Raw genomic sequence first — 22,767 nt, 5'->3', positions numbered from 1 at the left:
CAATTTGTGTTGGGACAGCATTAAATGCACAATTTTTTTCCACAGTACACATAGAGATAAATTAAAGACATTGATAAGTGGTTTTGTGGTATTTTTTTGTGTTGTACAAAAATTCTTTATTCGTTTATTCTGTAATAGCATGTCCCTGTAAAAGGGTTGTCACAATATTGGAATTCGGTACCAATCTGTCCTGAAATTTTAAAAACGTCAATTTCCAGCTAACATTTGAGCGCTGACATTCTTAAACACTGCTGATTTGCCACTGTATTCGCATGCTCAACAGAAATGACTGTGATTGGCCATGAAGGTCATCAGTTCACCAAACTCACTGTTGTTTAGTGAGAGTAAACATAGATACAGGCATCCTGGAGCATTTTAAAGTCATGTCGATCAACTGGTTTGTCTATAAGCTGACATACGAGCGATCCGCTAATGAATCTCAGGTTGAAAACTCTCCAGTTCTGTATCTGTGGTTTATTTATCTGATGCATTTTACAGCAGTTTATTTTAGTGTATGTTTTAATCCCTTACATAACAAAAGGGTATACATTTTCCCAGAGTGTATTGTTCATTCATTCATTTATTCATTCATTCATTCATTATCTTTTTGGCTTAGTCCCTTTATTTATCTGGGGTCACCACAGCGGAATGAACGTCCAAATTATCTGCATATGTTTTATGCAGTGGTTGACCTTCCAGCTGCAACCCATCTCTGAAAACCTCCATACGCACTTATTCACACTCATACACTACGGACAATTTAGAATACCCAGTTCATCTGTACCACATGTCTTGGACTGTGGGGGAAACCGGAGCACCCAGAGGAAACCCACGCAAACACGGGGAGAACATGCAAACTCCACACAGAAACACCAACTGACCCCGCTGAGGCTCGAACCAGCAACCTTCTTGCTGTGAGGCAACATCACTACCTACTGCACCACTGTGTCGCACAGTGAATTGTTGAGTTTTTTAAAAATTTCAAACCATTTTCCCAAAATGTGTGTCAACAAAAAACAAATTGTTACCAAAAAATCATTCCGCTAGCTAAAACTCAGAAAAGTGATGGCCAAATTAAGACTCAAATCACCCCAGAGTGGATGAAAACTTCCCCAACAGTACATAAGGGTTAAGAACGTGCTCAACAGTACTCAAATGTTAGCAGGAAATTAATGTTTTTACAATTTCAGTATTGATTGGTACCAAACTCCAGTATCGTGACACCCCTACCCTGTAACATTGTTAGTGGGAAATGAACAAAATTCGCTTGCCTCATCCTGCCTCATAGTGTTCATTTTACCAAAAAACTGCATTTGTTGACGAATGTTTTTGAAGATTCAGAAATGCATTTCCAATGAGCTTGTTTTGAATAATACTTATAGTTCTTTGATATGTTTGTATATTTAATTTTATTTTAGGTCTAAAGTGAAACCGTTTCTTACACTGTAAAACCCAACAGTCATCTTTATCAGTTGAAATGAGTGTAGTTAACTTAAAATTTACTGAAGGTTAATTCTACTCATTTGAAAAAAGTTTTAAACTAAGCACTGAAGGTAATGAGTTAATTAAATATCTAATTTCTTCAACTTAAATGTAGTAAGTTCACAGTACTCGCATATATTCGTTTTTGAACTCAAATGGTTTGTAGCAATCTGTTTCCTCAAACGGTTTGAGTTGCCCTAACTTTTTAGGTTCAGTACTCAGTTCTCTTCATTTTTTGGGTTTTACTGTGCTCAAATTGCTTCATGTACTCAAATGGAGTAAGTTCACAGTACTCATTAGGATTAGTTTTTGAACTTAAATGGTTCGTTGCAATCGGTTTCCTCAAATGGTTTGAGTTATCTGAACCTTTTGGGTTTTACAGTAGATTTAGCATTAAAAATGTGACCAGAGCTTGTTTTTGTTTGATTGACCCCTTCACCTTATCACTTTGCCTAGCTTTAGGTAAAAGCAGCATTATTATTTAATTTATTTTCTCCTATTCAGTTTGACCAAGGCATCTCCTTCAGTTTCTTAATGTTTAATCCTTAATGTCAACTTCAGAATCTTAAGCATTTGCTAGTTTCCACAGCCTGGACTTCAAACGCGGGTTGTTTTGGTCTCGCCTGCCCTTCCTTTACATGTCTCTGGAACTGATTACTGATACATAATTAGCTCTTTAAACAAGACCTGAGACTAAAGAGGAAGTATAAATAAAACTCAGCAGTTTTTAAGAGATTTGGCGAGGATTTCATTTAGGGTTAGACTGCCTCACAAGTGCCTCTGGAAGCATTTCATCCCTTGCTCCCGATGCATTTCTAAAAAGATGTCAATTTTATGGATGTTTGCACGCTTTTTTTTCCCCGAGCAAGTAAACGCAACTCTTTTTCATCTGTTCTCATGGTTTTAATTGAGAGAGGGCTGGTGGAGAGCACACGCTGATTATAGGAAGCGCCCAATAAATATTTTACAGTTCCAAGCAAGAGCTGGATTAAACCCATGAGACATAAATGCTGATGCTCATTTAAAAGTCAGAGGAGAACCGGAGGCTGTGAGTAGCCAGAGGGAGTCTCGTCTGCTCAGACCCACTGCTGGCTACAATTAGACCATACATTAAACCTGCCGGAGAGATGTCACAGGCCCCTCGCCAGCTCAATAACATGCACATAGGAGTGTGTGGACCAATACATGGATTTTCCCATCCAGTGGAGAAATTGCATTGGTTGTGGACACTGCTGTCTAGTCTAGAAATATTTGGTTTTTGCATGGGCTTGACTACTGAGTATATGGAGCACTTTTTCCTTTTTAGGCTTTTGACTTTCATTTATACAATAGCGAAGTGGAGAGAGTAAATGTAGAGGGGGAAGCCTGTGAGTGGCATAACTATCTATTATGCCACAGCTATAGCAGAGAAAACCATGTATACTGCATTAAACTTCTCTCATAAAGGTCCCATGAAGTGCTTTGAAAAGTGCATTTTGCATTCGGTGTTTGACATAATCTCAACTGAAAACTGAAGAAAGAGTGGGACATAGTGTAGCTCCTCTCCTTTAAAAAAAAAAAATGCTAATGGTGTTTTGTTTTATCACAGCTCTGCCATTCAGAGTGGTTGAGCTCAAGAGAATCAAATAAAAACAAATGAGAAGTGTTTTGATGGAGGCGGAGCATGTGGGATACTAGAAGTATTTGATTGGTCAAGATTTGAAACTGTAGTACAGTATGAGGTGATGTAAAAAAACAAAATGTTGATCCATTTAGGTGAAAGTGACAAATTGCAGGCCTACATGTTTATACCTGGTTTATATCTTCTAAACACAAATTTTGTTAGTGTTTTTTGAGCACACTAGATTATAAATAGCCTTAAAACTATCAATACTCTTACTAACATCTAAAACGTAACCGTAATTTCACTGGAGATTTAAGGAATTGATACATTCAAACATATACACTGTAAATGAAATTTGTTGACTTCACCTAAAAAAGTGAGCAAACCAGAACTGTGTGTGTAGTTTTAAAATCACAAGTCAGCTTAACAGTTACAATTAACAAATGGTTTACTTTTTAAAGTCAACTTAAAACACATTTTACAACACATTTTACTGTAAACATATATATAGGACTTGACATTTACTTTTTTGAAATATATTTGGATAAATTCAACGTTGGCAAGGAGAAATTACTTGATTTAAATTATGTGCTATGTGCACATGCCTCCTTAACATTTTATTTCACACATGCCTTTTTAAGGCTCAACACTGAGAAAATACCGCTTTTTTTTTCTCTGGCCACAGCAAACTAATTCTTGCTCGCCACAAATGAAACAGGTTTTAAACTAGCTAAATACAGTTGCGTACATACACTTTTTATGCAACAAAAATGTTCTTTAAAAAACAACTGACATTTAAAAAAAATTATTTTATTTATCACAAAATATACACAGTAGTTTGTCCAGACTAAAGGTCCCAGATCATCAAGTAACTATAGATAAATGGAAAGTTAATCTCCTATTAAACAATGTTACTGTAAAGGATGATAACTAAACCACATTAACAAAAATAACTACAAGCAAAATAAACCAGGAGAAAAACATTTTGTGTGCGATAGTGAAAGGATGATCACGTGCACACGGTTAACTTTAGGCCCAGTAAAAATCTGTTCAAATAATGGTAAAAGTGAAAGCAGCAACAGCAGCTGCATGCAAAAAATCAGGAGCTCTTAAAAGCAGCAGGACTGTAGTTGCATGAACACTACCTTTTTCCAATCTATTTCAAAGAGAAACGATCGTACCACTTGCGTTTTCAGGCACAGTTGTTTTGCGCAAGAAACGGGAGCTTTTAAGCGCTCGCACGCATCAAATCAGCTGTTTCTTGCTCACAACATCACCATGCACCTGATCATCCTTTCATTCAGTATCCACCTACTTTATTTTGCTCTCAGTCATGCTACTTCTCGGTTCTAAAAGCACATTTGCACGCATATTGACAAATGGTCTTAAACTAAAACTCTAATCTTTAGGGACGAGGCAGCTCTGGCAACTCAAAAATTAATTTTAACCAGCCAAAGTGGCTAGTGGGGGTCTCTGTATAACCCGCCACAGCGGAAATTTACCCGTATTTGGCTGGCTGGCGGGTGTTAATGTCAAGCCCTGAGAAGCTGTGGGGAGAATGCGGGGTGTTGAATGGCGGAGGGGTGTCGCGGACGAAGGTGAAGAGGGTTGGGGAGTCGCATAAGAAAGTGGAAGCAAACAGCGAACAGGGGAGGAGGGCGGTTGAGGAGGGGGATTGGTAAAATGAGGTGCCGGATCCGATTTCAGAGGTGCCAGATCTGGCGTTTTACGGCACAAATTAAGTCCTGGATACAACACCTTTAAATAGCATGGTGTTTGTTGTTTTTTTTTAATTAAATCGATCAATACTGGAATTGTGGAACTTTCTCTCATCAAAATAGTTAAATCTGTCGTTTTTTCAGATTTTTCTATAGTATATTTTACATGCTCTATCTTTTTCAAAACAGGCACTAGGAGATGGGGGTGCAAATAACTAAGCTATTTAACTTGTCTGGGTAAAGTTACCTCCTTAGCATTTAACATCCTTTAACACATAGCAATTCATTGATTATCCCTTACGTGTACCATATGATCTACAGGTACATCTTTTTTAAAGCATTTAAGCACTTTTAAATCCTTATTAAACAGACTTCTTTTGCACAAGTGGTTTGACTACATTAATAATTAAATGACTCATTAAGGAACCAAAATCGTTTGGTACAATCATAATTCAATTCATTAATTTCCCTTTGATACCCACTTCTAAGACTAACTTAAACAAAACTAATTAATCTTTAATAGCACATTCAAAATATTACTTTGTATTTATTGCCTTTCCTAAACACCAGAAATTTCCATTCCCATTTGTTCTCAGATAAAAATAAAAAAATAAAGGGTACCTACTTGCAGACACATTAATAAATGGACATTCAAATGGTAACTGTAGATGAATAGAGACTGTGTGATTTCAACTGACATTTATTGCCACTTGGCAGTCGTACCATTAGCAAATTAGGTTCATTCAGGAGCGAGTCGGACAACTCATCCTGAGAGGAAGGGCTTAATAAATATCAGCCGGGTGAAGGCAGACATCTAGATGAATTAGAAGCAGAGGTAATGAGTCATGTAAATGGGATTCTCCCTTTTTCTCTCTTATCCACACCTCTGTCACTTGCTTCCTCTCATTTAAAAAAAATATATATAAAAAAATAAAAACTGGAGGTCAACGCTTGACTATTTAGCCAGGTCAGTCTTTAATAGTCACCCAATTAATAAGAATGTTCTATAAAGATTTTCTCAAGGTTATTTAAATACAATATTACAATAAAAATACCATTCACACCAAGCACGATAACTATAAAAATACAGATAAATATATCATTTTAAAAATCGTTCTGAAACTAAGACCACAACCAAAAATTGATGATAAATAATACGTATGTAAAGAAACAATATCATTGAGATCACTTTCAGCACAATTTATTCCCTAGCTAATAAATATTACAACACTGACAGCCAGTCAGAAATTCATTGAAAGGGCCTGCACAATTTAAAGCTAAAGACATGAAAATTTAAAGATTATTAAAAGATAATCTTATTTAAAAAAAAAACAAAAAACTGTCCCACTTTATATTAATTGTCCTTAACTACTATGTACTTGCATCAAAAAAATAAATACAATGTACTTACTGTGTTTATAATGTATTTGAGAACACTTGTGGTGCTCTTGAACTGGGATTGGGGCTGGGTTATGGACATGTTTGGTGGTGTGGGTGGGTTTAAGGGTGGGTTAAGGTGTAGGGAATGGTCAGCAATGTGTTTACAAATGTAATTACAGAAGTTAGTTACAGATGTAATTACATACATGTATTTAATCGAGCATAAGTACACAATAAATACATGTATTTACACAAGTACATTGTAACGAACTATTAACTCCTGTGTAAGTACATATTAGTTAAGGCCACTTAATATAAAGTAGGACCAAAAAAAAAAAAAAACAATTGGCTGTACCATGGGAGGGAATGGTAAAATTGTAAATGTTGTGTAAGCCAGCCTAGTAAATCGAAGTATAAAAATAAAAGTCTCTGGCTTTTTTGCCAATTTGCTAAATTCCATATCTGATTATGCGCTCGAAATGCAATGAGGTCAAAACAATCAGATTATTATCGTTTGTGAGTGTGGACACAATTATAATTACCTTTATATTTATGGTTATTATTCTTATTATCGTGCCTTTACATTAGTAGAACTTACTTTACATTTGGACTAACTTTAATATTAATAATTAATAATAATAATAATTAATAATAATAATAATAATAATAATAATAAACATCAATAATAATAATAATAAGGGACTAAGCTGAAAATGAATGAATAATAATAATATCAATGATAATAAAATAATAATAATAATAATAATAATAATAATAATAATAAGGGACTAAGCTGAAAAGGAAATAAATGAATGAATAAACAATAATAATAATAATAATAATAATAATAATAACATATAATAATAATAATAAAAAAAAAATAATAATAATAATAATAATAATAATAACATATAATAATAATAATAAAAATAATAATAATAATAATAATAATAATAATAATAATAATAATAATAATAATAATAATAATGATAATAATAATAATTCCGTTCGAAAAAACTGGGGCTGAATGCTTAATGTTGGCTTTACATTCCCTTTTAACCCCGTTTTAAGGCAACATTTATAGTTATCAACAAACGTGTGTACATTAATGTTCTTAAAAAAAGTTTATTTATACATTGTTTATTATTATTTTTTTAAATCTCTAAATATCTTTTTAAATTTTTTTAAAGGTTTTATTAAAATAACCCTCATCTTTAGCACTGACTTTTATCAGTTGCATTTATAGAAATATAGACGAATTAAGAGTTCAGTCTTTAATTATGTTTAGTAAATGTTTGCAACTTTGCACAAACACATTAGTTAAACATTTTTTTTTCCTCTGGCCTTTTTGTAATATATAGTATGATTGTCTTATTTTAATATAACCATTTATTTCAGAACAAATAAACTGTAAAAAAAAACAAAAAAACAAATAGTTCATAACTAAAGTTATCAGCCCAGGCTCATTCGAAATACTTACCTCTATATACACTTCTGAAGAGTGCCAAATACATCCCAGGAGGTATGTTTTTTGCAGTTTATGCTTTCACGAATCCACCAGAGGCCGCTGTGTATAAGCTTTTTTAGATCTTAAATTTCTCTTGTGAGTGCCATTCATGCCTAAATTGACCAGAGACCGCTGTCGCCTGACTGACTGACCGATTGACTGACCCACCCTCCTTCCCTAAACCCACCCGGCAGTGTTTTGAAAAGCAATCCAGAAACAGAAAAGCCCTCACAGTAGGCTGACTTTTACCACATTTTCAGATTTGACCACATTCTCACCCTGTTATTTACTTGCTTATTTTAATTTTTGGCTTTTGTTTTTGTTTTATCTGCTTTCTGGAACTATTCTTTTTTTTTTTAGGGGTTTTCACCTTTATTGATAGGACAGTGGAAATATAGAGACAGGAAAGTGTGGGGAGCAGAGATAGGGGAAGGATCAGTAAAGGACCTCGAGACGGGAATCGAACTCGGGTCGCTGCAGGCACCTTGGTGCCATGTGTCGACGCACTAACCACTAGGCTATTGGTGCAGACTTTCTGGAACTATTCTTAGTAATCTCGGTCAACTCTACTCCACATCACAAGTCCGCCAACATACGTGGCGAGCCTCTGGACAAACAGGTAACATCGGAAAAGCCATCCACATGGAGGTAAGCGGTCAGCTAGTAAGCGTGTAAAGGAACAACATCATACTGCCCTGTACAGGAAATGCGGCCATAGGTTCCTCTGGCTACATACTTTGCGATCTCCAGAAATGTATATAGGGCTTTGTTGTTAGAATGAGTCTATGTTGAAAGTTTTAACATAGTAGCCATGGTAGCCATTGAGAAGTATCTGTAAATTCTGAAATAAATCAATAAACAATTTTGTTAGCATGTTTTTAAAATAACATCATGCTAACATTACACTATTTTCTCTAATACAGATTTATCTTGCTAAACTGCCATCTACACTAGTAAAATAGATCTTTGTGTGTTTTTTTGGCTTTTGTAATGTGTCCAAATGAATCTAGGCCATCGGAAAGTCATGGAGTGCTGTGGGCTTGACTTTCAAAAGGTGTCCGTCGATAAAAAAACCCTCCTGTTGAGACAAATCCCACATCTTTGTTTTTAGTACAAACCCACAAAGTATGATTTTTCTCAAAGATGGCTGTTGGGCCCATTAAAAAGCAATGCTACAAATCTGTCTCTGTCCCAGGCGCTCTGTATCTCCCTTCCAATTTTAGCTTGACAAATGTTATCCGCATTAGCAGTGGACCCTTAATTGTGTGCTCTTCTCTTGCTTTACTTTCTGATTCGGAGAACCAACTTATCATTTCTGGCTTCATCTCACTTTGGTGGCGAATACTGCAACCTCCAGCAGTTTTCACACAAAAACACTAGTAAAACTAGGCCATGACGGGTTTACTGGGTGTAAATCCCTGCTGACAAAAAAACTACAATAGAAATGATCACAGAAGTTCTAATGGTTTCCACCACAAATATCATAAAAACATAACAAAGCATCACATTTTAACCATTGAAGCAATGCATTTGAAGTTCCATGAAAGTTGTTAATGTAACTAAGAACGAACAATAGTTCCACAGCACTTATTCATCGTAAATACTTTATATTTTTAGTAAACAACAAACATTAACAAAGATAAATAAATGCTATGATAAATATATTGTTCAGTATTAAATACATAAACAATAACTAATGAAACCCTAAAGTAACACCATTTCGAGTGTTTTTTGGGACATTCCATTACGGTTTATCGATTTTTTTTCATGCCACCAGCTGAAAGCAAATAATTACCAATTTTTTTCATTAAAAGAAAACTCAACCTTTTTAGCAAATAGGCTCATTTTGCAAATCCTTTAGAGTTAAACAGTTGAGTTTCACCATTTCTGAATCTATTCAAACAATCTTCTTGCTGCCTGGAACACTTTAACTTAGCTTAGCATAGATCATTACATCGGATTAGACCATTAGCATCTCACTCAAAAATGACCAAAGAGTGCAGCACTTGAATATTGGCTAACTTCCTGAAGTTTGACCAATGTAACCAGCAGCTTACACAAGAATTGCACTTGCATTAGGTCGTTGGATGGCGGAGGGGTGTCGCGGACGAAGGATGAAGGTGAAGAGTCGGGGGTTGTCGCGGACGAAAGTAAAGAGTGTTGGGAAGTTGCGGAAGAAAGTGAACAGTGGATGGGGGTGGAGGGCGGTTGAGGAGGGGAATTCAGGTTTTTATCATCCATCCAGCTATACTAGTATAATAGAGAGGACTGCAGATCTGTTTTTTACATGACTGTGATGAATTTAGGGTTGGGGTAGGGGAAAACATTAATAAAATACTATTAATGTAAAATTTAATAAATAATATAAATAATTCTCGTTAACTTCTGGCCGCAGCCATTTGTGATCTAGCTGATTAATCATGTGGATGAATGATAACAGTCTTTTAAGTCTACCAGTAGGTGCAGAAGGCCCCTACTGGCCCATATCTATCAACTAATAACCACTGATAACGCCCATTCAAACAAATAATAACATTCAAATCGACTGGGTTTTCTGGGTAGTCTAATGGCTTTTTTCCACTGAGTAGTACGATGGATTATGGATGGATTATGACAGAATTACTTTCAAACAAGAGGTTACATGTGCTGCTGAAGATTAACAATGCAGATGAGAGGTTTACACTGACTGGGTTATATGTTGCTTGTTGTTTTTGAACCCAAATAAGGACTAGCTGTATGCTGTGTGTAGTTTTTCCGTAATTTATTCTATATTGGAGACTGTAAGGGTCTGTATGTGTTCATACATGCTGCATTTATTTATTTATTTTATATAATCGCAAACAGTATGTTACAGTAGACTATTTCGCCCTATCATTGATCTGCAGTTATAATCAAATTATGTTCATGGAAAAGTTAGAAATCAACATTTATAAACAAGTAATTATGTGTATAAAGCATGCATCTTTATGTGAGAAGTTAGATGCATCTTTATGTTTTGTGAGAAGTGCTTCTCATACAATATGTGAACAATCCCTACAGCTTTGTTTTGACATTTCCTTAAGTGAGAAATTTCTGTTATACACCACGCCCACCGAAAAGTACCATAGGCATCCTTTTAGCAGTAGAAATGCAACGCATGCCTGATAAAGGTGACCCATACCGACCTGTACCTTACCGTACTGGACATAATAGAGTTCTAGTACAGAAATTGAACAAACCAAATGTAAAATCATTGTTAAACTAAATATATATATATATATATATATATATATATATATATATATATATATAAATATTTTTTCTATTAATATTTTTATTAATAAATACACAGAAAGGAGAGTATAGTAGACATATCAAACTAGAAAATAGCAACTTTTCATTTTCCATCAGTCTTTATACACATTGTAGTGTAACTACATAAAGGTCAATCTGTAAGTAGGAAAATTATTGATGTCTTTAGGTATTTTTGACCTAGATGCTAATGGTCTAATCTGATTCAATGATCTATGCTAAGCTAAGCTAAAAGTGCTCCCGCAAGACCTAAAAACTGACTGAGTGTATTTAAAAAAATAGTAAACTCAACTGTTTACCTTTAGAAGAGTTATAAAATAAGTCTATTTCCACAAAAGCAGAGTAGTCTATTTAACCTAAAATAATTTCTATTAAAATCTAAATCTCTATCTCATTTCTTTAATGAGCAGGGATGTGTGTATTGATGTAAATTACGATGGATAATAACATAAACGTTCAAAATCAAACTAACAATGAAAAGACATGAGAACATAAAAAAGAATAATAGTAATATTAATAAAATGGATTTACTGTCGCCCAGGGGTTCTTACCATAGACATAGAGCACAAACTCATCTCTGTTTGTGCCGAGGTGATTGCTGGCCTCACAGCGATATGTGCCGTTGTCTGTTTTGTTCAGTGTGGTGATGATCAGATCTCTGCCCTCTACGATCATTCGCTCTATGTCTGGAAGCTCACCTCCATCTTTTGTCCACATTACTGGCTCAGGCCTGAAAAAAACAATAGAGGCATGGATGAAGGATGTAGGAAAGTACAGGTTTAAAAATCCTAAAATGTGGTGTAATGTCTTTTTACATACATTTAAAGGCAACATTATAGCCCTGTATTATTATTATTATTATTATTATTATCATTATTATTTGTTTTTCAGTTGAGTATTTCCCATATTATTTTTTTTTCTTCTGGAGATTCTGGAGATTTCTTCTAGAGTCTTATTTAGTTTGGCTCGAATAAAAGTGGCTTTTATTTTTATTTTTTATTTTTAAGGTCAATAGTATTGGTCCCCTTAAGATACTACATTTTGATTGAAATATCTTTTGTCCAACGACTTAATGCCTAATTATCCTAGTAATTCTTTAAAATGCTCTTTAAGAGGAATATCCTGCAAAATAACTAGTAAAATATTACAGTATGTACATCATTGCGAAAATAAAAAAGTTAGAAATTAGTAGAAATAATTATTAAAACTATTATGTTTAAAAATTGTTAAAAAAAATTCTCTCCATTAAACAGTATTTGGGAAATATTTAAAAAATAATAACATTTTTGTCTTCAACTGCAAGAAAAATGCATTAATATATTAATAGAGCACTTGATATGTTGTAAAATTTCTCTGCACTCTCAAAATAAAGGTACATGAACTGTCACTGGGGTGGTACCTTTTCAAAAGGTACACATTTGTACTTAAAGGGTACCTAAAAAGTATATATTAGTACCTAAAGATTTTAAGAGTCTCACTTTTGTACTTTTTAGGTACTGATATGTACCCGTTATACAAGTTTGTACCTTTTCAAAAGGTACCACCTCAGTGACAGCTCGCATATCTTTATTTCCGAAAGTGTGGATTTACTGTATTTATGAGCTATGGATTTGAGTAAATTGTTAATATTTGTTTTAATCTATAAAGGATTACTGACATATTCCAAATCTCAAATAAAAATATTGCCATTTAAACAATTATTAAGGAAAATGACAACTGGTAGAAGACAAGGCAAGCGTATTTATATAGCATATTTCATACACAATGGTAATTCAAAGTGCTTTACATAAACAAGAATAAAAGAAACAATAAAAATAATTTAAAATGATTAAAAACAGATTAAAAAGTGGTAAAACATGTTTTAGGGGAATTAAAAAGAAAAGAAAGACATAACATTTGTTAAAAATATATATATATATATATTTTCACTAATTGTAACAAAAATCCACAGTTGTTTTCCTTAACTTTGTGTTGTCTCCAAATATAAATTCACTGTTAAAAAAATCGAATGTCTGAAAACATGGCACCTTTATTGTTGTTTTGATTAATTGTCATTTCATGCTCTTAATTACAACATTTGTATTTTGAATTTAGAAGAAATGTCAACATTTGTTTGCAGAACAAAACCAAAAATTACATTGTACTAAAACACATAACTATAAATTGTAGATGCAGAGAATCCAGAGTCCCGTGTTGGTGTCCACGCCATGTCAAATTACAGTGTAGTAATCAAAATGGTTTAATTTAGAACGTGCATAAAAATAATTAAAAACAAACAATACATTGTTTTAAATAGCTTTTCAAATAAAATGTGGATGAAAATATGTTGTTTATTGTCATTCATTATAAAAATAGTTCTTCTGACCTGCAAAATAAATAAAATAATAAGGGATCATGCAAAATTGAGGGGGTTTTAAACTTACTGAAAAAAATAAACTGGTAAATTACTGGTAAAATTAAGTGGCTCGGAAAATAGTGTAAATATTGTAAATGACAGTTCATGAGGTCTGACAAGGACTTTTATGACAAGATCTCAACACTACAATAGATTAAATTTAAGTTGGTGTCTATTGTAAACTATTGTAAAGGTAAATTGGATAATGATTATTTTTGCTCAGAAAAAAACAACAACAAACGTGTGGTAAAATTTAGATTTTGAAAACTTTAGATATTTTAATATAAACAAATTTTTTTATTAAATACTCAAAAAAAAATTTAAAAAAAAAAACATGTTGCACCTAATTTTTAAAGACAAGAAAGCTTGTAATGTGAACATCCATTGTAAATATTCATCATAAAATAGCTTTAGGTTTAGTAGCCTGATGGTGAAAAAATATTTGTCTTTCATTTTATTATCATTCCAGCTTGAGCTTCATTTAACAGTTTTGTCCTCTACCTCAGAAAGGTCACGCTAAAAGAGTTACTACAGTCTCTAGACAATTATATGACTCACCAAATATCTCCCAAATACCACAATCTGATTTAGTATTATTGCTTTTTTTGCTCTCTGCATGCAGATAAGGGCCACCCTGAGACGTGAGGATTCTGCAAGTTCAGCTTCATAAGACAAACCATACTCAAACAATGTTCATATAAGTGATTAAAAGAAAGCGGCACTCACAGTGGGTTGCCTTTGGACATACACTCCAGTTTGAAGTACTGTCCTTCCTGAGGTACAATTACTGAGTGCACAATCTTTACCTGAGGAGGATCTGCAATGACAAAACCAAAACGACAAAACCAAAAAACACAAGAACGTAACCAAAACACAAAATATGACAAGAAAAAAGACATGAAATAAAGAAATAAAAATAATCAAATGAAAATCACATGACCAAAACAAACAAAACAAAACAAAACAAAGCAAAGCAAAGCAAAGCAAAACAGCATGACATGATCAAAGAAAAACATAACATTGAACAAAGAGAAATTAAACAAAATTGCAAGACAAAAGGTCATTAACAACAAAACGTCACAAAAATACAAAAAATTACAATAGACAAGCAAAACAAAATAAAAACACAAGAAAAAAAGAACCAAACAACAACACAAAACAAATTCAGTACACATTAAGGACATAATCAAGTCAAAACAGAAAACAACACAAGACAAAAAAGACAAAACCAAAACAATTCACAAAAATGAAAAACAAAATGAAACAAATATACAAACAAATCGAAGCAAAACAAAGGACCAAAGCAAAAAAAAAAAAAAAAAAAAAAAAAAAAAACGAAAGAGACAAAAACAATAAATAAATAAAAAACAAGAGTTAAACAACCAAAGACAAAACAAAAGACACAACAAACATAAAATCCAAGACAATCAAAAAAAAAAAAAAAAAAAAAACGATACAAAAACAGCAGCAACAACAACAAATACACAAGAGTAAAAGAACCACAACAACACAAAGCAAATTTAATAAACATTAAAGGCATAACCAAATCAAAACAGAAAACAACACGAGACAAAAGCAAAATACAAGACCAAAATAATTGACAAAAATTAAAGACAAAATGAAACATCAAACAGCAAAACAAATATACAACAAATATGTGTGTATATATATATATATATATATATATATATATATATATATATATATATATATATATATATATATATATTTAGCAAAAAACAAAACACAAACATTTGACAAAATTATAAAAAACATAAGCCACAACAAACATAAAACCCAAGATAATAAAAACAACAAAGCAAAGCAAAACAACAACAAAAACACAAGAACCACAACAACACAGAAATAATTCAGTACACATTAAAGACGTAACCAAATCAAAACAGAAAACAACAAAACAAAAGTAAAAGACAAAACCAAAACATTTAACAAAAATGAAAGATAAAATGAAACAAACACACAAACAAACAACAATACAAATCAAAGCAAAACAAAGAAAATAAGCAAAACAAAACCCAAAACACATAAGACAAAATTAACAAAAAAAAAAAAAAAAAACAATACCATGAGGCAAAATTAAGAAAAACATAAGACAAAACAAACATAAAGTCCAAGACAATCAAAAACAAAACAAAAGAAAAACAACAAAAACACAAGAAAAAGAAACAGACAACAGCACAAAACAAATTCGGTAAACATTTAAGACAAAAAAACAAACCAAAGACAAAAGTAAGACAAAACCAAAACAATTCACAAAAATGAAAGACAAAGTCAATCAATCAATTAAAACAAACAAACAAAGCAAATCAGAGCAAATCAAAACATAGGACAAAAACAAAACAAAACCCAAAACGAATAAGATAAAAAAATGAAATAAACAACAAGAATTAAACAACCAAAGACAAAAAAAAAAAAAACATAAGGCAAAATTAACACAAAAACATAAGACACAACAAGCATAAAACCCAAGACAATTAGAAACAAAACACAATACAAAAAAAAAAAAAACAACAACAACAAAAACAAAAGAACCAAAACAACACAAAACAAATACACATTTATAACCAAATCAAATCAGAATACAGAACAAGACAAAATAAAAAAAAAACAACAAAACAAAAATATTCACAAAAATGAAAGAACAAACAAAATTGCAAATCAAAGCAAAACAAAGGACAAAAGCAGAACAAAACCCAAAACGAATAAGACAAAAAAGCAATACACAACAAGAGTAAAACAACCAAAAACAAAACAAAAAATATTAACAAAAAACAAAACAAAACCACAAGGCAAAATCAAAATAAAAAAGCAGTACAAAACAAACAAAATCACAATAAAAACAATTAGAAGACACAACAAATATTCATTACACATTTATTAATACGTTATACAATCAAACCTTTTCAACTAATAACATTAAAAAAAAGTTATGCGTTAACACAAAAGTTACACTATTACTATACATAAACTTGTAACTGAGCAACAACTACACTTCTGCAAAACTAAATTGCAGTTATCATCCAAAAAAAAAAAAAAAAAAAAAAAAACACTAGTGAACGTCCCATTTGAGCTGATCTCAAAGCTTTTTTCTGTCAAACAAAAGTCCAAAAGCGTGACTCACAGTGGACCTCCAGCACTTCTGTGACCTGGTGCGGTAAAGAGCCCAGCGTGACGTGCTCCACCACACAGGTGTACGCAGCTCCATCATCCTTTCTGTCCACCTTCAGGTGAACGCTGCTCCTGACCGTGAATGACCTGCCCGTGGCGTTTACCTCCTTCTGACCTGCTGAAACAAAGCCCCATGATGAGCTGCAAAGCCAATGTTACTCACTGATAAACCATTTATTTGATAGTGATTATGCATTATGATTATAAAGTGCTGAAATTCAAGGTGGCTATAGTGTATAGCTACTATATATGCACAAGCATCATGGACTGTGTTGTAGAAATACAGACTAAGAACGTTGGTTAAAAATGTATATTATAATAATTTTTAGATTTTAGATGCCTGACAGTACAGTGCTTTGTTAAAATAATTGGGTTAAAAATACCCCAACATATAACCCAACTATAGGTGATTATATCACATTCCCAACAATTTAACCCAATTCATTGGGTTATTTTGATTAAATGTTATTTTTTTAAATTTTGGTATTACTAATGTGACTATTACTAGCATTACTATTATTTTTTTAACTATGGCTGTGTAAATAAATAACATGTAGTTTTCAGAAATGTTGAAAATTATTTAATTTCCATTACATTTTAAGTTCCAGAAACAGCATTGTTATCCATTCAATATAGATCAGCCACAAAGCGTGTGTTTGTATCATCAATAAGAATGCTGGTGAAACGGATAAAAAAAACCACGACACGGAGAGCTGATTTGATAAAAACAACAACAATATTATTGTGTTAGAGCTTAACTGAACATCTCTCTATATTTAGGCTAAAGACTGCTTCATTTATTTTATTATTTATTTAAGACTACTTATTTGTACTGAATGTTTGTGCTTTCATTTTAGTTGTCTTTTATGTCTTCAATTCTATTTTCCAAAAGCGAATCCTCTTTGCACTTAAAAAGTTTACAATAAAGCGTGTTAAAAATTTTTAAATGATTAATGAAGAAATCATAATGCTTTGACTTATTGTTTAATCTCATTTACAAGCACAGTAGCATATTTAAAGCTGCTGTATAGGCTATTTCTGTCTGTTCGCATCCCGTCCCTTTGCGCCCCCTGGCGGCTTATTCACAAACTGCGGTCATACACTAAAAACAGAGCGGCAAAAAGAAGAAAGACAATATCAACATTTTCCTATTTCATTATAGCAAATGTGAACACAACTACTTGTAGTGGCCGTTCACATATATTGGGCTCTATTTTATTGATCTAGGCGCAAAGTCTAAAGCGCATTTTGCAAAAGCATTAAGGACGAGTCCAAATGGACTTTTAGCATGATGTGCAGTAAACCAATAAGTCTCATCTCTCATTCCCTTTAAGAGTCAGTTGCGTCATGCCAAGGTGCATTTGCTATTTACATGGTGGACTTTGTAAGTGGAAAAACTGTATGCTTCACTAGCAAGAAAACAATTAAATAGAACATCTGAAGTGTGAGGATAAAGAACAAGCTTATTCCATTTGCTCTCTTTACTTTCTTTTTCTATTTACTCCTTTACTTTTACTCCTTTACATTGGAGTGGAGTAAGGAAATGGTGTTGTACACACTCCCCTGAAGACATCCATTAGCATACATTTTTAATTTCATTTGTTAAGCACAAAGATTTGTTTTAAAACTATTTCTAAATTCAGTTCTAATTTCCAGCAAACAAATAAATGAACAATAATAATGAAGTGTGGACAAAAAACTCATCTCCTATTCTTATGCCCCAAATGGTGATGCATACGTCTCCAAAACACGACAGGTGGACAAACCTAAGATTTTCTTAAAAAACAAATATAAATATGCATGTACTAAATAATGCTGCTATTAAAAATATCATTATGCAAATGCAAATTATCATGAATGAACTGGAAAAAGACATGGAGACATGAAGAAGACATTGAGGTAGGTTTTTTTTATATATTTATGTAGAGTATAATATTTTTTTCATAAGTAAAGATATGTGTATTGCTGTACATCCTGTGTGTATTAAACAATGTATAAGCGTTTGAATCCACATACGTGTATAACTAACGCACTCTGAGCAGGAATGTGTCAATTGGCGCCAACAATGCGCCTTAACACACCTCTATTTTAGATCAGCGCACCCATGAGTCCACAAAGTGGTGCAAATAGATTTGCTATTTAAACAACATGGTGTGAAACATGAAAATTATGATTTGAGCTGGTTTGAAAATAGCAACAACTTAAACCAAACACTTCTTGCGCCTTATTGCTCCAGGGCCCCGTTTCAGAAAGGAGGTTAAGTGATAACTCAGAATATGTTAACCCTAAAATGAGAAAAACTCTGGGTTTTCCCTTTCAAAATGACAGGTTTGTCAAACTCGATAAAGCAGGATAAGTCAAGCCTGTTTCTAAAAGAGAGGGAACTTTAACTCAGAGTCAGTTACAGTGTTAACTTTGTGAACCTAACCTGGTCATGAGCAGGTTTTATTCTCTAAACTTTGAGTTTCTGTCGGTCTCTTCCCCTTTTTAAAAGACGAAGCTGTATTTCTCACCTTAGCCTTACGTTTCCATTCACGTTTCCCACCATGCGCATTTTGGTTATGGGCAAAAAAAAAGGTTGATGGAAATGGCAAGATGTGCATAACTTTTGAAAATACGCATAAAAACATGTGCATAACTGTGTAGGATAAACTTATTATTCGATAAGAAAAGATACGCATAAACTACGATGGAAACGCACGCACAATTTCCAGTATGTGCATTAAAAATAGGTTTGTTATAAGAGATGATGACGAAAATGTGTGTGAATGGAAAAACCAGCAGGCTGAGCACACTGCAGAACATCTTGTTTTTATATTATTATTATATTAATAATGACCTCCAGAGCGTCTGGAGTGTGTCAAGAGCATCTGTTCTTCACGTCTCATGGCTTCAAACACCACTACGTGTTCGATGTGTGTTGGCATTGTCCTCTGAGGTGAAAGTCATTTATTAAATAAAGGAAAGATTCACACAGCTTCTTCTACCACAGTAAATTCTGTTTTAACTGTTAATGTTTGGCGTAATCAGAAAGTGACGATTTTGTTTTCATGATTTGTTGGAAACGTTGCTTTATTCTCATCTTTTATGCATTATTCCAGTTTTGCACATGACTAGAATTAACATTTTTGGATGGAAACATAGCTATTGCCTACATTTCAGTCACACAAAGAACAATGTCCCGCCCGTGAATGGCTTGTCCTTTTTAATTTGCTGACCTTCGACAGGGACATGTACTGTAACTAGATGAATGGGATTATTACTCGTTCTAAAAACTATTTTTTTTTAGTACTGCTTACATTCTAAATGTCATATCAACCTCTATCACTTGATCAATAAAAAAGGCAGACTTTTACACTTTTAAATCTATCAAAAACTCAATTTTAGAAATGTTATCTTAAACTGATCAACATGTGTAAAAGTGGGAACCTTAAATTAAACATTTCCACTAAACATTAAGCTAAAGTATATGCATTCTTGTTTTGTCAAATTTGTTGTAGAATCTATGCAGTAGCCTATCGTATGTTTTCATGCAATTTACACATGAAATAACTTCAAAACTACAACCGATTCCCCAATTTATCAAGTGAAAAGTCTATAAACGTCACACATTACATTGCTTATTTTATTTTTACTCAATTTTTTAAATACTTTAAATGTAAACTTACGCTTTAACTTGAGCAGCTGTTTTCCCACGCTAACTGTTTCACTGATGCAGTGGTGTTACTTTTTTCAATATATGTTTAAATTTGCTATCTTTTGCATGAGGACATCAAGTTCAAATCCGGAGACAGAAATGCGGATCTCTTTTTTTCAGATGTTGCCATGTGTCAGGGTTCTGCCACTGGTCTTGTAAATTCTTGTTTTGGTGGCAGAGCTCGGACACTAGCCCTGTCTGGTCCTGTTTCTGTCTCTGTGTGCGCGCCGTCGTGAGTGTACGCAGAGTATGCGCGCTCCCGCTTGAGGCGGCCGCACGGGCTCTGCGTCCCTCGGACGCGCGCGCTCTTGTACTCGTGTTTGTGTTTTCGTCTGTCTGCAGCGTGGTGTTTCATTCCTAGCGTCCCAGTCTCGTTGGTTTCGGTTTTGGTCAGCGCTGGGATAAAGCATGCATGCTGCGTGTGTGAGCGCACGGTAAAAGTTTTCATTCATCGTGTGCTCGTGTCTTGCGTCTGTTGTCAAAGCATGTGGCTCTGTGTTTACATTGTGGTCACGTGCTTTTGTCGTGTGCTTCAGTGTTGTGTTTGTGTTGTCATGAACATGCGGTTAATGAGTTCTCTCATTGGCTGCATGTTTTTGTCCTGTTGTATGTGAGCGCATGGCTTGTCTTGTCATGCGCTCCCCCGTCTATTGTCTTGTCCCACCCACCTTATCTTGTTTGTAATTATTATTTTCACCTGTCTGACTGTCTGTTTATTGGTTTGTCTTTCCTATTTATTCTCCTAGTGTGCTCTGTTCTGTGCTGGTCAGTTGATAAATGTTTCCTTACTCTGTTGTATGAGGTCTTTGATATCTGTTCTACAACAGTGCTTTAAAGTAGTGTCATGCCAAGTCTAGTTGAGTGTGTAGTATAATGTTGTGTTTTTCCCCACATGGGGAGATTTGAGTTTTGTTTTTGTTTTATTTCTTAATAAACCCTTCATTTTCTGCATTTGGGTCCTCGCCTCCTCTCCATCCACCCCCATACTCCTGACAGCCATGATGGCTCACAATATATGTGCTCCATTGATAATGCCTTTTTATAGTCGCGGTGTGCGCGCTTAACTCTGAGTTGGTCTACTTAAAGTTGATTGACCTAATTCAGATCAACTATTCTGAAACCGAATACCCTTGAGTTTTTAATCTCTCGGTAAGTCAACTCAGAGTTCAAGTTTCAACTCTGAGTTGGTTGAACCTCTTTACTGAAACAAGCCCCAGGTGAATAATAGGACCCATTGTGCTTTGTGTGCTCAAGTTCGCTATTGCAAATGGACATGTGCAACATGTGCATGAAAATAGGGAACAACATGGACGCAATATGCTCACATTTGCCAGCCATGCATACTGTAATGTTGAGAAAACATCTATGAAGGAGTGCTGGGCGTCATGTGATAAAAAAACAAACAAAGAAAACAAGCAATTTCACACATAATATGGAATATACACATCAGTAATAACGCAATCACGCAAAAAAGTCACAATCAACATCTTGAAAACATCCTTATACTACACATCTCGGAAGGCTTTCCATTTTGAAATGGAGTTTATTTATCTAGCCAATCTATTTATGTAGCATATGGAAATTGGAAGAACAAATCATCAATTAGAGCTTGTAAAGAATCCTTATTGTCTGTAAGAATAAACAGAAACAATGCAACAAAATGCCATGTCTGCGTACTGTAAAGCCTTGGATCAGCAGCATTATGAAGTAAAACATGACCCTGGAGAACTGTATTCAGCAAAAAGAACAGTACTAAACATTTACATGCATAACCTGTCCATGTGAAAACAGCCCCTTTCTTTTCCTTGATACACACACAGTTAAAGGTTCATTACATCTTTGTTATCCTTGGCTTTTTTTATACGCAATCCTATCACTGTTATCTATTCGAAGCTCAAAACATTGGTGTGAATGTAAAGAAAAAAACTGACAAACCCATTTACTTACATAATGTACTAATTCTGCATTAACAACACAAAGGTTGCAGTTTATGTTCAATTCCCAGGGAACAAAAGAGTTGATAAAATAATAATAATAATAATAATAATAAAAAAAACACATTACCTGAATGTGCTGCTGGTCACTGTGGATTTAACAATGGCAAATATAATGAAATGCATTTCTGAGTCAATCGTGAAGAAGAGTCATTTTAGAGGTGGCTCAAAATAGGTTTCTTCAAAATGATGTGCTTTTAAAATCAACAATAAAACAACATTGACTGTCAATTGTTTGACATTTTAAATATATTAGTTATTAAATACCTGCATATATGAATATTATTTGCGAAGTTGAAAAGAAGACTTTAAATACAGACAGTAAAAAGCGATTGTTAGGTTCATTCTGAAAATGTAGCACTATATACATTTCTGCAGATCGCAGTTATGGCTGCATTTCATCTTTAGAACGGTTCCAAAAAGTGGGCTGGACAAAAACAGAAGCCAAAAAATAAAATAAACAAGTAAATAACAGGGCGAGATTGTGATTGCGAAGTAATACACAAAGGGT

General features: G+C 33.6%; 1 protein-coding gene across 10 annotated transcripts in view; it reads right to left on the bottom strand.

Annotated features, from left to right (window-relative positions):
* The window catches only part of cadm2b (cell adhesion molecule 2b), a 462,204-nt gene that overhangs the window by 35,594 nt on the left and 403,843 nt on the right, over positions 1-22,767 (bottom strand). For 5 of the 10 annotated variants that reach the window (XM_005157473.6, XM_005157476.6, XM_005157475.6 and 2 more), the window contains 3 exon segments: positions 16,519-16,683; positions 14,103-14,193; positions 11,533-11,711 (listed from right to left, as the gene is read on the bottom strand). In XM_005157473.6, the coding sequence (XP_005157530.1) occupies positions 11,533-11,711; positions 14,103-14,193; positions 16,519-16,683 (435 nt within the window). 10 annotated transcript variants of the gene reach the window in all.

This window comes from Danio rerio, chromosome 15, assembly GCF_049306965.1.
Source record: "Danio rerio strain Tuebingen ecotype United States chromosome 15, GRCz12tu, whole genome shotgun sequence".
Taxonomy (NCBI): domain Eukaryota; kingdom Metazoa; phylum Chordata; class Actinopteri; order Cypriniformes; family Danionidae; genus Danio; species Danio rerio.
Note: the sequence above shows the minus strand (reverse complement) of the source record. Positions and strands in the feature narration are given on the sequence as shown.